Consider the following 18,292-nt stretch of genomic DNA (forward strand, 5'->3'; position numbering starts at 1 on the left):
ACCTCACTTGTTAGTGACAGTTGCTGCTACTTGAGCAAGCTGCTACGTCAAGCTGTAATTTTTTGGTTCAAACTACTCGAAATAACAAAAGAAGGTGTGTATAGTATGTTTTTTCTGTTCCTTAGTGATATCTTATAATGAATTATTATGTGAAATGATGATACTATTGTAAATGTTGGAAAAAATTGATAAAATGTAAGTGGGTTCACTATGAACCCACTGAGCATTTTGCATGCTTACTTGTACAACATAATTTTATATAGTTGAAAGACTTATATGTGTTTTATTTTACTAAGAATCACTTTTTATGAAATGTACAACTGAAACAGCTGACATACCTTCCGGTCCAGAATCAGAGGATGAAGAGGAAGCAGATGTGGCCAGCTTACAAGACAACATTGTGGGTAACTATGTTGTATCAGAAGATGGTGTTTTGCTTCAAAACAATGATTTCTTGGACTTAGCCCAGGACATAGTCCTACCCTGGGCACTGTGAGGAAGTTTCCTCCAGAGCACTAGACCTTATCAAGGGTGGTAAGGGTCGATAAGTGAAAGACTCTGGGTATCTCAAACTTCCATTTTATTCCCTGATATCCTTATCCTAACACATATGTTTATATATACAATATTATATACAGTCTTGATCCTGGGTCCGTAGTCCTCCTACCAGGCAGTGTCTCCGGGCTCGTATTCAGGGGTTGGGCAGAGGTTGGATCAAGTCTTTGCTTGCGCCCTTACTGGCCCGGTGGTCTACGACACTCCTAAAAGATATCCGTGTGGGTCCGCGGTCTAGATCCTTGGCACCTTCACCCCGGAATCCTCGGTCCCCTAGCTGCTGCTCTCCACTGGAGACGGTTCTGACTTTCCAAGCACAGAAGTCAAGCTGGGCCGGTTTAATGTGCTACTGCTCTCCACTGGAGACGGTTCTGGCGTCACTTGCTCAGAAGTTAGCACTCTCTAGGCAGTCTACTCGGTCTGCAGTCCGACGTAAACTCCTTCAACACTTAGCGTATACCTATGTATATGCTTTAAAGGTGGTGGGGGACTCCAAAGTCCTCCCCTCCACCTACGACTACGGACCCGCGGGCTCAACACGCCCATGCGAGGGTGTCGGTGGCTCAACACGCCCGTCCGACAGTGCTGGTGGCTCAACACGCCCGTCCAGCGGTACCCGTGGCTCAACACGCCCATCAGGTAACTCGCGGGCTCAACACGCCCATGCGAGGGTGCCGGGGGCTCAACACGCCCGTCCGACGGTGCCGGGGGCTCAACACGCCCGTCCGACGGTGCCGGGGGCTCAACACGCCCGTCCAGCGTACCCGTGGCTCAACACGCCCATCAGGTGTCTCGCGGGCTCAACACGCCCATGCGAGGAGGTCGGGGGCTCACCACGCCCGTCCGACGGTGCCGGGGGCTCAACACGCCCTTCCAGCGTACCCGTTGCTCAACACGCCCATCAGGTAACTCGCGGGCTCAACACGCCCATGCGAGGGTGCCGGGGGCTCAACACGCCCGTCCGACGGTGCCGGGGGCTCAACACGCCCGTCCAGCGTACCTGTGGCTCAGCACGCCCATCAGGTGTCTCGCGGGCTCAACACGCCCATGCGAGGGTGCCGGGGGCTCAACACGCCCGTCCAGCGTACCCGTGGCTCAACACGCCCGTCAGGTAGCTCGCGGGCTCAACACGCCCATGCGAGGGTGTTGGGGGCTCAACACGCCCGTCCGACGGTGCCGGGGGCTCAACACGCCCGTCCAGCGTACCTGTGGCTCAGCACGCCCGTCAGGTAACTCGCGGGCTCAACACGCCCATGCGAGGGTGCCGGGGGCTCAACACGCCCGTCCGACGGTGCCGGGGGCTCAACACGCCCGTCCAGCGTACCCGGGGCTCAGCACGCCCATCAGGTGTCTCGCGGGCTCAACACGCCCATGCGAGGGTGTCGGGGGCTCAACACGCCCGTCCGATGGTGCCGGGGGCTCAACACGCCCGTCCAGCGTACCCGGGGCTCAGCACGCCCATCAGGTGTCTCGCGGGCTCAACACGCCCATGCGAGGGTGTCGGGGGCTCAACACGCCCGTCCGACGGTGCCGGGGGCTCAACACGCCCGTTCAGCGTACCCGGGGCTCAGCACGCCCATCAGGTGTCTCGCGGGCTCAACACGCCCATGCGAGGGTGTCGGGGGCTCAACACGCCCGTCCGACGGTGCCCGGGGCTCAACACGCCCATCAGGCCCCACACCGGTGGCTCAGCACGCCCATCCGGCGGGGTCGGGCCCGAAGGCCCAACTGAGTCAACTGACTTCTCGGTGCCAAACACTGTAATATTACATGTCATTCATTCATCATTAACATTAATTTCTCTTTTATTTTGTATATTTTCTCTCATAATGTCTGTTAATGCCCCTGATAATGTGTTATCAGTTATTTAATTTGTTCCCCTTGTTAATGTGTTATTTTATCCAATTTTGTTAAATGTTATATAATATCCCATCACCCCACAGAAACATCATCCTATTTTATGTTACAATATAATATTTATGCCAATTTTCACCATACCTATCCTGTACTCATCAAAAACCAACAATAATCATTTATTTAGAATCTATCTATATATTAATAGGCAAGCATGTTTCTTTAAAACCTTTTTTCTCAGCTCGTGTGCATCGTAGGGAAAATCTACGCATACCGTTAGAAAGCTATTTTCCTGTAGGCGTGCAGAATCCCTTTATAAATTTAAATAGGCTCAAAGATAAGCACAAAAAATGAGTTTAAAGATTTGAAAAAATTAACATGGATCTTATGCGTTGCCATGCTGGTGACGAAATAACAACGAAATATAAACAGGAAATCAAAACAAATGGAAGAAACTCCAATCACATGTTTTATTTACAGTGTGGGGTGAAAATAGAGAAGTGAGTACATTACATATTTTTGGTCGAGTTTCGACCACTGGACGACCTCTCGTAATATATAATTGTAAGAAAATTGCAATATAGTAATAACATCTTAAATATAGTATCATTTTTCAAAATTATCCAAAGAAAATCAAAATTACTGTGGCAAGTGTCATTCATGTAAATTAACCAGCTGTACATCACTTCAACAATGGACATGGACTTCCTGAGCTTCTACCATTGCCTCTGCCCAGATCCTGCCAACTCTTCACAGTGTGAACATCATTCTATTGGAAATTGTGTTTAATTTAAACTAAAATTCATAATCCCAAAGTAAATCCCTAAAATTTAAATTTCTCATCATCCAAAAGTATTGGACAAGTGCATTGAAGAGTACAAATTTATAAGAAGACAGACACTCCAAATTTGGTAACCATCATCCATCTTATTTAACTAAGGACAAATTTAATCTTCATTGGACATTTAATCAGCATAGCCTAATAGGCCAAATTAACTTAACTCATCAAGATATATATATATATTTCAAATTGAACTTTTATTCAAAATTTAATCTTCAAATTCTATTTTATTTCATTAAATTCAGTGAAACCATTTGGAATCTTTCTTTGGACATTAACATTATTATATTAATAGCATCATGAACCTAGCTTAACTTATTTCAGAACAATAACTAAATTAAATTATCTACATTTTAAAGAAGCCTAATATATCATTCGAACCGGCACGACCACCCCTCCCTGAGATTAAGAGGTCATCTATTTGAATATTAATTAGTACTTAAGAAGAAACCAACCCAATATAGGCCTAAGCCTAGAGAATCTTTTCACCCACTTTGGAACCCCACCATTTTGAAAATTTACCATTGTTAACTTACCCTGTAGCTAATTCAACCAATAACTTATCTTTTGTATTTCATTAATAAATTATATATTGTAACTTACCAAATCTATTTATTCTTAGAATAATTCATAATTATAAGATTAAGACAATGACTTACCTTATTAGACAGAAATAAAACACAAATTAGGAATTATCTTTATTAAGAAAGAAATGACTTTGAGTTCAATGTGGGCTAACTTAATAGCCATAGGAATTTTGTAGGCCTAAGTTAATGAAAAGTCTATAGAAAGCTTTATGGTGCGTAGCAAATTTGGCGACCCAACGTGTCGGCTTTCGAATGATATATTACGGTAGTCATAAAATATTGCAATTTTCGATTTAAGCTAAGTTAACCTTAAGTTGTACTAGATCGTAAGAACCCATAGCCTATTGTATTGTACGTCCCGTAATTAATATTCCCAACCCCAATAACAACACAAAGCCGTTATACAAAACACTAATTAATCACGCACAATTCGCATAATTAGTACAATAATTAATCATGGCCGAGAAAGGTTATAATTTAAGGGTGTTTGGTCAAAAATTTGATGTCTTATTTTTTGTTATTGTTCAATTGTACTAAAAATTAGAGATACAAATATATAAGAAAAAATTTTTTATTTTGAATATTAAGCGAGATATGGAGCTTGAAAGTAGTAAATTTTTAATCTTTGGTACCAGTTCACAGGGAGAATGGGTAATGCGATTCTCACCAAAATTTGCATTCAGGTGTGGAAAAATAAGATAATAATCACTAGCTATTTAAAATTAAAAAAATTTAAAAAAAAATTATTTTTTATTTTTTATAAATTTTTTAAAAAATTAAAAAAATTTTTTAAAAAAATTTAAAAATAGCTCTTTGTTTTTGGGAAAAATGTATCTGTATGTTGGAATAAAAAGAAATGTGATATGTTAACTCGTTTGGGCTGTGAATTCGTACCTTTGATGCCTTGCGCTGTCGGAGCACTACTCGTTGAGAGTGTGTACACTAACACCGGGGCTTTAGAATACAACGATAAACGTATTCTTTCAATGTTAAAGGATGTTAATAATTACGTGATGTTAAAGTATTCTAAAGCCCCGGTGTTAGTGTACAAACTCTCAACGAGTAGTGCTCCGACAGCGCAAGGCATCAAAGGTACGAATTCACAGCCCAAACGAGTTAACATATCACATTTTTTTTTATTCCAACATACAGATACATTTTTCCCAAAAACAAAGAGCTATTTTTAAATTTTTTTAAAATTTTTTTTTAATTTTTTAAAAAAATTATAAAAAATATAAAAAAATTTTTTTTTTTAATTTTTTAATTTTAAATAGCTAGTGATTATTATCTTATTTTTCCACACCTGAATGCAAATTTTGGTGAGAATCGCATTACCCATTCTCCCTGTGAACTGGTACCAAAGATTAAAAATGTACTACTTTCAAGCTCCATATCTCGCTTAATATTCAAAATAAAAAATTTTTTCTTATATATTTGTATCTCTAATTTTTAGTACAATTAAACAATAACAAAAAATCAGACATGCAAATTTGCGACCAAACACCCTTAAGACCCAACCGTAAAAATTCTAACCTAAACCCAAATTACGACTACAACACAGACAGCGAGAGCGAGATTGAAGAACAAGGTCGCCATCTTGATGACATCACACGCATGGACACAGAACAAAAAACACATCCACAGCAGACATCAGAACACACAGAGGAAGAAAGCAACGAGTCCATGGACCAATCAGACACTAGTATCCCCATTCCTACAAGTCTGTTTGCAAATGTTGCCACTGAACTGTCCAGTAAACAAAGTCTGAATGTTTCCCAAATGCCAGGTGATAGCCAAGGTCACATTAGCGGATCAATAACTCAGACACCCGCACCCGAACACAGCCGATCGTTACCGAATATAGCCGACGCCGACGAACGTCACCCAGACCTAACAACACGGCAACGGAACAACCCTAGTGCAACTGTCGGTGCAACAGCAACTGTCACATCAACACTAATTGCACCATCAGATATTAATACTTTAATTGCCATCATGACTAAACTAGACACTAAATTGAGCAACAAAATTGACGAATCCCATGCTAAAATTGACAGCAAAATTAATGAATCCCATGCTAAAATTAACAGTAAAATCAACAGCAAACTCAATGAATTAAAAGTTGAACTCACTCAAAGCTTCAATGATAAAATTGATGCTAATAGCCTAGAAATTCAAGCTTGCAGAAACGCGCTAGAAACTCAAATTTCAGAAAATCGTGAAAGTCAAAATAAATTCCAGATCGAAATAAACTCAATTAAGATCACTCAGACAACACAAGCTGAGGAAATCATTAAACTTAATGAAAAACTCACACAAAAAATTGATGAATCACAAGATCAAATGCGTCAATTCGTGATTGATAATCTTACACAACAACAATCAATATCTGATAATAAAAATCAACAGAGACAAAATGACATCCTATCTGCTGTCAAAACACAATTGGTAATGCATGAACAGAATTTTGACCAAAAAATTGAAGAACTTTCTCAACGAACCACGCAAGAATCCGAACAGAATTCTAAAGCTAATTTGACCATCATACAAAACGAAATTCTCCCAAAACTCACCATCCAAAACAAAACTTTAGAATCTCAGCAAGCTGAAATCCAAAGTTTAAATCAAAATCTGACTAAATGTGAACAAGAAGTGGAAACCCTCAAACAGAGCAAAACATTTGAAAACTTCCAAGGCCCAATCAAAATTATATGCAATGGAAATGAAGAGAAAGACCGACAAATACCAAAATTCAACGGCCGAAGTGGCAACCCAAAAGAATATCTTAATAAATTGAAAATATATTACGACAGAGGACTTGAGCGAAACAGCAATTATGACCCGATTGAATATCTCAAAGACCTGCTAGAAACTTCATTCGAAGGTCCCGCCTCAAGATGGCTACAACTTGTTAAGACCGACTTAAGTTCCTGGGAACAATTTTCCAACGAATTCGAAGCTAAATACTGGTCAAGAGAAGTACAACGCAGCTTAAGAGCCAAAATTGAATCAGAAAAATATCGGTCAAATGGTACCCTAAGCCGCAGCGAATACCTTACAGAACGTGTAATTTCACTCCAATCTATGAGCCCTTGCCTAACCGAAGAAGAAATCGTGACACTGATGGCAGAGAGATTTGACTCCATCGTACAAGACTGCATCAATGTACAAAACATCACCACCGTACGTGCATTAGAAAGACTTCTACAACGTGAAGACCTCAAAGACGGACCAAAGAAGACACGCACCAACAACCAGAATCACAACAGCTCATCCAACAACCGACCGACAACTCCAAATCAACAACCACACACCTATCCTCAAAATGGCCGCTACGAGAATCAGAGAGCGTACCAACCCAAGATACCTTCATATCACAACAGTTCATACAACAACAATCACCAACACAGAAATTATCCAAATCATCAAAATTACCGTCCTAACTACAATCATCCTAATTACGACCGAAACCATGAAAACAAACCATATCAACGAGACAGATATCCTCCACGTAACGGTGACAACAACCAACGGACCTACAGAAACCACCCAACCCAAGAACAAGCTCAGCTCTGCGCAGTAATGAGACAAAATAACTACATGCCAACTGCTCCTCCAAACAACCAATCAACACACAGTTACGAGCCACAAACTCATCCTGCACCAAATATACAGGAAAACGGTTCGGCGCTGTAAGCGACAACCGAGAGGGTCAATTAACATTAGTTAACTCTAAAATTACAGCGCCTATTTATGAAAGTCTCGGTAATGAAATAAATCATCTTCAATCCCAAAGTATAATGTGCGATAAGAACTTCTTATTAGAAAATGATTCAGAAAATAAACAATCTCCAAATTTCACTCAAATAAGTTGCCCAGAAATTAGCATCAAACTTAATAATATTAGAGCAAACGCATTAGTCGACACTGGTTCATCAATAACTTGTATATCAGAATCCTGGTTCAATGAAAACAAATCCAAAATTTCACCATTTGAAGAATTTCCAGTTAATAATACAGTAATCAAAACTGCTACAAATGAGCGATATAAAAGAGTCTCTCAAATTATTTACGTTCCCACCACAATTGCAGAACACACCTTGCCATTGGAATATCTTATTGTACCAAATCTAATAAAACCTATAATACTAGGTGTAGATGTTTTGTCTAATCTTAAAATAGATCTGAATTTCAACACAAATGAAATAGATATGCAGATAAATAATCACAATGTTACTTTGAAGTTTTGTATGTGCAACCAAGAGGGACAAATATGTCACTTAATAATTAATGATAGCCATAGGCCAAATTATGAATATTTTAATGATGAAACGTTTGATGTATATCACGATGATCCAATATATAATAAATTTAATAGCACAATAAATAACTTCAAAAATAGAAAAACAGATCCAATCGAAGATGAAACATTAACCCAAGAAGAAATAGATAATTCCCTAGCAACAAATAGGCACATAACCGCAGAAGAACGTGAAACATTAAGCAGTTTATTAAATAAATATCAACTAAAGAAGATGAAGATGTTTTATACGGCCCCTACCATATATCAGCCCTTAAGAAATATTTGGAACCAACCCGAGCAATAGAAGCTGTGATCGACGAGATAGATAATGATGACCCTACCTTCGAAGGCATTGTATATTAATAAATTTCATAACGTGTTTCATCCATCAATATACTTTTGTGCATCATCATCTCTAACCAAATTGTGCCATGGACCTTAATCGCGAGTGCGTGACCCCACAAATTGTGTTTTCCATAAACTGATACCCAGGTGATAAAGTTTATAAATAATACTCACTTACTAATAAACTGTGATCTCCTTAATAACAAAGAAACAATAAAGTTATTTGATATTGAACAGTATGGAACAACAGCCATAATATCCCTTTCTTCCCATGCCAGGCCATGAACACTCTATTCTATTTTCCCCCTTTTAATGTTATTGTCCTACACATTTGTTAATTTATATTATAATTTTGTTGTATTATCACCCAATGTTCTATCATCCAGAAAATCAATCATTTAATGTTATTCATACCTATCTTTAAGTATCATTCATATTAATGATTCATGATTCCATTTCATATTTTGTCGAAATCTGTATTTAATTTCATAGCATACAGATTTCTGTGGGGATAATTTGTAATATTACATGTCATTCATTCATCATTAACATTAATTTCTCTTTTATTTTGTATATTTTCTCTCATAATGTCTGTTAATGCCCCTGATAATGTGTTATCAGTTATTTAATTTGTTCCCCTTGTTAATGTGTTATTTTATCCAATTTTGTTAAATGTTATATAATATCCCATCACCCCACAGAAACATCATCCTATTTTATGTTACAATATAATATTTATGCCAATTTTCACCATACCTATCCTGTACTCATAAAAAACCAACAATAATCATTTATTTAGAATAATATATAATTGTAAGAAAATTGCAATATAGTAATAACATCTTAAATATAGTATCATTTTTCAAAATTATCCAAAGAAAATCAAAATTACTGTGGCAAGTGTCATTCATGTAAATTAACCAGCTGTACATCACTTCAACAATGGACATGGACTTCCTGAGCTTCTACCATTGCCTCTGCCCAGATCCTGCCAACTCTTCACAGTGTGAACATCATTCTATTGGAAATTGTGTTTAATTTAAACTAAAATTCATAATCCCAAAGTAAATCCCTAAAATTTAAATTTCTCATCATCCAAAAGTATTGGACAAGTGCATTGAAGAGTACAAATTTATAAGAAGACAGACACTCCAAATTTGGTAACCATCATCCATCTTATTTAACTAAGGACAAATTTAATCTTCATTGGACATTTAATCAGCATAGCCTAATAGGCCAAATTAACTTAACTCATCAAGATATATATATATTTCAAATTGAACTTTTATTCAAAATTTAATCTTCAAATTCTATTTTATTTCATTAAATTCAGTGAAACCATTTGGAATCTTTCTTTGGACATTAACATTATTATATTAATAGCATCATGAACCTAGCTTAACTTATTTCAGAACAATAACTAAATTAAATTATCTACATTTTAAAGAAGCCTAATATATCATTCGAACCGGCACGACCACCCCTCCCTGAGATTAAGAGGTCATCTATTTGAATATTAATTAGTACTTAAGAAGAAACCAACCCAATATAGGCCTAAGCCTAGAGAATCTTTTCACCCACTTTGGAACCCAACCATTTTGAAAATTTACCATTGTTAACTTACCCTGTAGCTAATTCAACCAATAACTTATCTTTTGTATTTCATTAATAAATTATATATTGTAACTTACCAAATCTATTTATTCTTAGAATAATTCATAATTATAAGATTAAGACAATGACTTACCTTATTAGACAGAAATAAAACACAAATTAGGAATTATCTTTATTAAGAAAGAAATGACTTTGAGTTCAATGTGGGCTAACTTAATAGCCATAGGAATTTTGTAGGCCTAAGTTAATGAAAAGTCTATAGAAAGCTTTATGGTGCGTAGCAACACCCTGGTTAAGTACCCGTCGAATGGTACCCAAGAGGTGGGGGTGAGTACCTTACCACCCCCATCGGAGCATCTCTCCCCTCCATTGGAGTCATTTCGATGTCTCCGAGTACCTTTGTATCTTTAACCTCAAAAATTCTCTTGGGAGTTAAAAACACTTCTTTACAGCACCAATGGAAATTCCTGATAATTCTTGATAATTTTTTCCTGATAATGGAAATACAAGAAGAATATCTTTTTGTGGTAGAAGTTCCACCTGATGCAGCCCAAATCCATGGAGAACCACCCGAACCAGAAGAAGGGTTTGATAATCAAACACCCATTCAACCAGACGTTATAGCTGATGGTTATGTTGAAAACGATGTACCCCTCGCTACAAGGATTTATGAAGAAACAGTTGAGTGGGAAGAGTTATATTTTGAGCCAAATATACAATATGATTTTCATGAACTTACAGGTCCTCAGGTAGAAACAGAAAATCCCATTGATGCATTTTCAGCTCTCTTTACTGATGAGTTAGTTGAACTGTTAGTATATCAAACCAACATTTATGCAACGCAAAATGAGGGTGGTGTTCTTAGAAACCCAACGGACAAAAGAGAAATGAAAGTCTTTCTTGGAATAAATATTCTCATGGGGATAAAGAAATTGCCATCATACAGAGATTATTGGTCCTCTATGCCTGAGCTTCGAGATTCATATATAGCTTCAGCCATGTCTGTAAACCGATTTGGTTGGATGCTGAACAATCTCCATATAAACAACAACAATGATATGCCCCTTCGAGGTTCCCCTGATTATGATAAACTTTATAAAATCAGGCCGCTTTTGAACAAACTCTCAGAATCCTACAAAACCTCGTATTACCCATCTGAATACCAATCGGTCGATGAGAGCATGGTCCCCTTCAAGGGAAGATGCTCTTTGAAGCAGTACATGCCTGATAAACCCACAAAGCGTGGTTACAAAATTTGGGTGAGGGCTGATGATAAAGGATATGTATCGAAGTTCGAGGTATACGAAGGGAAGAAGCAGAACAAAGTTGAAACAGCCTTGGGCCAAAGAGTTGTCACAGACCTGACTACGGAACTAATAGGAAAAAATTACAGAGTGTATTTTGATAATTTTTTCAACTCAATTCCTTTGATGATTTACCTACAACAGAACCACATTCAAGCATGTGGTACTATAAATTACGACAGAGTATTTTTCCCTAATGAATGTTTCCAGACGGTAAACTCATGGAACATGGCGAATTCTCTTTCATGTCAACAAGAACAGGAATTGTAGCTGTAAGATGGAAGGACAAAAAAGGAATAAATTTCGTGTCTAATTACCACAACCCAAATGAACGAAGCACCGTCAACAGGAAGCAGCATGACGGATCAATAAAAGTGGTGAATTGTCCTTCTTTGGTAAAGGATTACAACAACCACATGGGTTATGTAGACAAGGCTGATATGCTAAAATCTGCTCCATCGACAGAAAATCAAAAAAGTGGTGGCATAGACTTTTCTTTCACTTCTTGGATACAACAGTAGTCAATGCATTGGTCATATTCAACTCAAATTCCACAGACATGGGAAAACCTCTACTTCTAAAAGAGTTTCGACTAAGTGTATCAAGAGCTCTCATCGGGGTACTAAGAGGAGAGACAAGAGGAAGGCGCCCCTCATTGCCTCCTGTAAACAAGTTCAAGCCAATCGTCTCTCAAGAAATAAGGTATTCTGAGTGCGCTCATATGCCTACAAGATGTGCGAACAATGGCCAGAGAAGATGTGCTCACTGCTCCACAAAAGAACATGAGCACCGTTCCAGGTGGAAGTGTACAACCTGTGATGTAGCACTATGCTTGAATGAGAAGAAAAACTGTTTTCTAGAGTACCATAAAAAGTAGACTTAGTTTATATAAGTTTTTCTATCATCAATAATGTTTTCCAACAATGTACATGATTTTTCCAATTTTTTATATTACATTCTTTCTAACGTACATGATTTTTTCCTATTGTTTTAGTACCATAATAATTGTACACGGACTCTATAAAACCCATATAAAGTAACAAATATGATTAAATACGGTAAAATTTCAAAATAAACTGTTTAGTTTATTTTTATGTCCTAAACAGTCAAATATTACAAAGTACTATTCAGAGAATTACAATTGCACAGTGGGAACGTCACGAACCCACCTATCGTAAAAAAAATAAAATAATGTAAAAAATAAAAAATAAATGGTTTTCAGCTTATTTTAACATTCTAAACCTGAAAATAAGCACATATTTCAAAATCTATAAATACATGCATGAAAGGGTTGAGAGAAAATTAAATGAAGAATGGAATAATTAGGATTTAGGATTAGACATCTTCAAGAATAAGATAACAAAATTTCTTACAACGAAATGGTGCAAACTGCAATTTACAAAGAAGAATCTAAATCGGAAAGTTGTGAAATGAATTTGAAAAATCAAGATACAATTCTAAAAGACACAGTTAACATTAAACGACTGCAATCTGGCTACCAAGCCAAACAAAGTGCATTCAAGGGAAACAAAACCATAGTTTCTTTTGAAAATTTGAAAGGCAAGTGTTACAGATGTGGCAGTGAACGGCATAAGGCTAATTTTTGCAGATTTAAGAATAAATTCTGTCGAAAATGTAATAAGATTGGACATATTACAAGAGTTTGCTTATCTAGCAGTAGAATGAGATCAAAACTGGGAAAGACAAGGAACTAAAATGAAATTTAATTGATGTTGAGGATAACCATTCGTCGTTCCACGAGATTTATACAATGGCGTCAACTTCATCATGAAGTGATAAGTTTGTAATATACAGGGTGAATAAAAAGTCAAGACCCCCCCTCTAATATTTTTCCAAGTAAATATAGAGAAATATCCTTTTGGTGGTCAAGCAATCTTAGCAGGAAGTTTCATTTTATCATTTTGAAATTTTTGAGTGTCCCCCCAAAAGGGGGGATTTGGGGGGCAACTCAAATATTTTAAAAGTAAACCCCCTTCAAGTGACACCTCATTTTGAAGTGTTTACAAAAACTTAAAGAATGGTGAAAACTAGAGGTCGCTATCTCTTTTCTATCCAAAATGGTAGCCTGTCAAATGTTGTGGAAAATCAATGGTAAAATTGTTAATATTGGCTGTCATTTTGGATAGAGAAGAGATAGCGACCTTTAGTTTTCACCATTCTTTAAGTTTTTGTAAACACTTCAAAATGAGGTGTCACTTAAAGGGGGTTTACATTTAAAATATTTGAGTTGCCCCCCAAATCCCCCCTTTTGGGGGGACACTCAAAAGTTTCAAAATGATAAAATGAAACTTCCTGCTAAGATTGCTCGACCACCAAAAGGATATCTCTGTATATTTACTTGGAAAAATATTAGAGGGGGGGGTCTTGACTTTTTATTCACCCTGTATATGTGGATATTGAGGGAAATATACTGAAAATGGAACTTGATACAGGCGCTTAAGCTCAATATCTTACAGTGATTTTCACATGAAAATAAGCGTCTTTTCAAAACTGCTGTTGAGATGAAAACTTATACCGGTGAAATCATTAAGTCTCTTGGAGTTTGTTTTGTCGGTTGCAAATACAGAGATTTTAATTTCTACGGAATTAAAATCTAATACAATTAAAATAATTGTATGTCCTGAGTTGTACCGGTTATGTTAGCGGAAGCCTATTAATTGTGTTGGTGGTATGCTCGGACCAAACGAGGAGTCTGACCATCGGAGGTCGGATTAGTGAGGTTCTACTTTTATTTTACTAGTTGTACTAATCCAAGGGTTTATTATATCTATTGGCTTCTTGCAGGGAATGTAGAGATAGTTGATCATGGATCTTCCTTGCTTATTTTTACTTGGAAGAACTATAATAATGTGGGCTCTGAGCCACTGGGTCATGACATTGTTCAATGTCCATGTACTTTCATTAGGCCTATACTAATTATCTATTATTTGACAAATAAAATTAAAACACAGCGCATTAAGAATTTAAGACAGAGCATAATTAAATTTCGCTTCAACATTGATAAATAAAAGGTGAAGATATAATTTAAAATTATTATTTACAGATGGATAGAAAGGAAGATTACTACACACCTCTGATGCCAAGCAATTTTCCTCCATAGCACATTGTAGGAAGTACATTTGTCGGTCATCAAGATGCGTTGTACGCTCAATCTCCTCTGCATCAATCACTAGGTCTGCCATTTCTGGTAAATAAATTGAAAATTAAAATAAAAACAGCCAAAACAGGAAACAAACGTTTTGATTAAGTTGGCATGCCTATAAATAGAAGGCAATGCTTCCCCAGATCACTATTTATTGTTAAAACTGATGGGCTTATAAATAATGAATGTAATAAAATGTTAATTTCAGGATTTTTTTTAGGATGATTCATGACCTACCTCTGGTGCAGACGACAGCAGCCATGTTGTCACTCTCTCCTGGGCAAGACAGAGTCTCCATGTCATCATGTAGACAGTGGGCCAAGCTGAACTCATTGCCCCGACACTCCACTCCTGACATGACGATGTCGTCACTCGACCCACCAAAGAAACTTGTTTGTAGAGCGTCACTGGCAAACCCGTAACCCAACTGACGACACACCACGGATGCCTCTAGCAGACTCCAGCCATCTCCACATATCAGTCCCCAGGCTGCAGAACACAATATAATACTTTTACCAAATATTTTGTATTTATGGAGTGTCCCTGAACCCTCTATCGACCTTATAAGGTAAATTCCTGGACCAAAACTAAAATTTTACCATTGATTAACTATTGGGTATTAAGTCAAAGATATTACCTACATTAAAATTTCCAAAACTCAAAAATTACCGGTACAGCCGCCTTTTCCCCACAAAACTTATTTTATTTCATTCACCCCATGTAGCACAGATGGTTGGGCCAAAATTGGCCAATTGTGGGACAGTTGGTCGATGGTTGGTTGGAGCTTCCACAACCAACCAACCGTTGTCCAACTGTATATCTCGTAGTTGGGCCAACCAATATTTACAACTGTGAACCAACATTGTAGCCCAGTCAATGAATGCAATAAAACACCCTTTTTCGCAACTAAATGGTGGAAACCTGGATTTTATATATGTGATATAACCACATGAGAGGTGTATTTTCCCAAAAGTCCCCACTTCTACCCCTTGAGCTTTCCCCCCACCCCCCCACCCAAACATAGAAATTGCAGTGTTTTACTTAATTGATCATAACTCGAATGCTATGTAAGCTATCGAGCTGAAATTTGTTTTGTTTTATTTGTGCTTAATTTTCCTACAACTTTTGTATTTATAACATTTTTCTAAAACAAATACTTAGGGAGATGTAAAATTTAAACTTCGTTAAAAGCTTTGTTTCAGAGTGCAAAATTTTGTTTTTCTCTATTTATACTTTTAAATAGAAATAATACGCGAATATGGTACAAACAAAAGTTTTAGTACGTTTTTCAAGGTTTACAAATATATTATTGGTTAGTCATCTAGGTGACCGGGTGAGGAGCTGGGCGTCGGCAAAGAGAGCGTAAGCGGGCTAGTTGAACACCTCTGCGCTGCGTCATCGCATCTAGCCCAGCCAAAAAACGCACAAACTGCCTTTTTTCGTAGCTAAATAGTGGAAAGCTGAGTTTGTTAAATGTGATGGAACCACTTAAGACGTGTATTTTCAAAAAGTGTCCGATTCTCCCCCTTGAGCTCCCCCGCCCAACCCCTTCCAAACCTGGAAATTACAGTTGTTCACTTTACTGGATATAATTCAAATTCTATGCATGCCATCGTAGTGAAATTTGATTTGTATTATTTATAATAAGTTTATCTACAACTTTTATACTTAAGATTTTCTTATAAAACTATATCCAAAAAAATATAACATTTTAACTTTTTTTGATAATGTTTATGTTTTAGAGAACACAATTTTGTTTTAATCTCTATATATTTTCCCGAATAAAATACGCAAAATGTTTCAAACAAAATTTTTAGTATGTTTCTTACGTTTATAAATATATATTTGGTTAGTCATCTGAAAAAAACTAATGTAGTGTGGTGCGTCGGCAAATAGATAGCGCGTGTAGGCTTCTTCAAAGGATCCGCGCAGCGCAGCCCCGCCCGTCGATGCGTCGCGTCGTAGGCACCGACATCGCTAAGTACTGTAAGTTCTCAAAGGTTGTAAACAAATGCTAAGGCTTTGTACTTTGTACTTTACTACCAAAACAAAACAATCTGTATCCAAGCTTAACCGTGAACAGCAAAAACAATTATTATTTAGACGGAACCCAATCATTTACTTTTTTATAACCAGTTTTGGTTCAGATAAATTAATCTCTACCTACTTACTTGTTATACTTGCAATACTTGTAATACTTGATTTCTTCATCTTTGACCAACGGAAGTATGATAGATTGGGGTATACAACACTAGGCATAATAAACACATTAAAAACCACTATAAACGTACTCTTTGCTCTTTCTTACGTTACAATGTGCTTTCCATTATCCATCCCCAATGAGACTCGCTTTGTTCCACAAAATTTATACTAACTGCTACTCGTGGTCAGTAAAGATCTAAACAGTAAACTGCAAAAAATACTAATTATATGAAACCTAATCATTTGTACATTTCTTAAATTTATTGTTAGTTTTAACTCGTTTCTCATTTGAATTAATAATTTATTTAATTATTTCTGTCAACGGCTACACCTATTGACAATAATATACATGGATAAATATTACATTACATAAAGCTGGGTAAGAAACATACTGAACCCAATGATGAGATGACCCAATTCGGCTATGGGTCTGAGGATGATTGGAGTGTCGAATCGAAATCTACCACCACTTACCATCTTTTATGTATATTTACAGTATTGTGAGTAACATTATAAGTATAAATTTATGTTTTAAGTGTTAGGCTATTAGACTATTTTCTTTTATTTACTTTCCAATTAATTAATGTAATAAGGCATATATCCAAAAGTTATAAATAAGTAAGTAAAAAAGTATATTTGTGTCCCTATACATGCAGGCAAGACTATTTACGGGATACATACAGACAGATTATTCAAATTTCCTTTCTTAACATATTGTGTAGATGTGTCAATCAAATTGCGTTTTTTTCGTAAAAATTTGCAGCAATGTATTACGAATCTGCTTTACGGCACTAATACGTGGTCGAGATCAATAATTTTTAGAGACTCTAATCTTGGTTATCTTAAAAATTAATCAGCAAATAGTTCTTTATTGGTTTGTGGTAGGCGCTTATTTAAGTGTTTTAAAATCTCTATATAGACTTAATAGGCCTAAAACAATTAGTTGACATTGGCTGGTTTTAATTTCTATTCCTTACCATGATTTAAAATGGCTTATAAATAATACGAACAGTTTTCTACGTTGTTCGTGATATTATTTTAACACAGGCTTACAACTCATGGCAGAGCAGAAAGCTAACCCTTGCTAGTGGGAAGCGTGAAGAGAGGGACATATCAACGATAGGACGCAGTTTGTATCAAGGATTAGTGGGTCGACGAAAACCTTTTACTGACCGCGTTCATTTAGTTACGGTTAAGCTTGGAACCAGATTGTTTTGGTAGTAAAGTAGGCTACAAATTAGGAAGTCTTAGGATTTGTATGAAACAGTTGAGAACTTAGCGGTGCCGGTCCTTATTATGCATCGAAGGGCAGGGCTACGCGGATGCTTTAAGAAGCCTGCACGCGCTGTATTTGCCTCGCCCACACTACATTAGTTTTATCAAATGACTAACCAAATAAATATTTATAAACGTTAAGAAACATACTAAAATTTTGTTTCTGTCACATTTTGCGTATTTTATTTGAAACAAATATAGAGAGTAAAACAAAATTGTGTACTATAAAACATAAACATTAGGCTATAA

The 18,292-nt window shown here is 37.0% G+C and overlaps 1 protein-coding gene across 1 annotated transcript in view; it reads right to left on the reverse strand.

Annotated features, from left to right (window-relative positions):
* The window catches only part of LOC128984939 (lysyl oxidase homolog 2), a 103,243-nt gene that overhangs the window by 18,169 nt on the left and 66,782 nt on the right, over window positions 1-18,292 (reverse strand). The window contains exons 6-7 of the mRNA XM_054404311.1: window positions 14,804-15,055; window positions 14,496-14,608 (exon numbers count right to left, since the gene is read on the reverse strand). Coding sequence (XP_054260286.1) covers window positions 14,496-14,608; window positions 14,804-15,055 — 365 coding nt within the window. The remainder of the gene's footprint in view (window positions 1-14,495; window positions 14,609-14,803; window positions 15,056-18,292) is intronic.

The sequence above is a fragment of the Macrosteles quadrilineatus genome, unplaced genomic scaffold, assembly GCF_028750875.1.
Source record: "Macrosteles quadrilineatus isolate MER2022 unplaced genomic scaffold, UCM_ALF_1.0 Scaffold_1__1_contigs__length_201487025, whole genome shotgun sequence".
Classification (NCBI taxonomy): Eukaryota; Metazoa; Arthropoda; class Insecta; order Hemiptera; family Cicadellidae; genus Macrosteles; species Macrosteles quadrilineatus.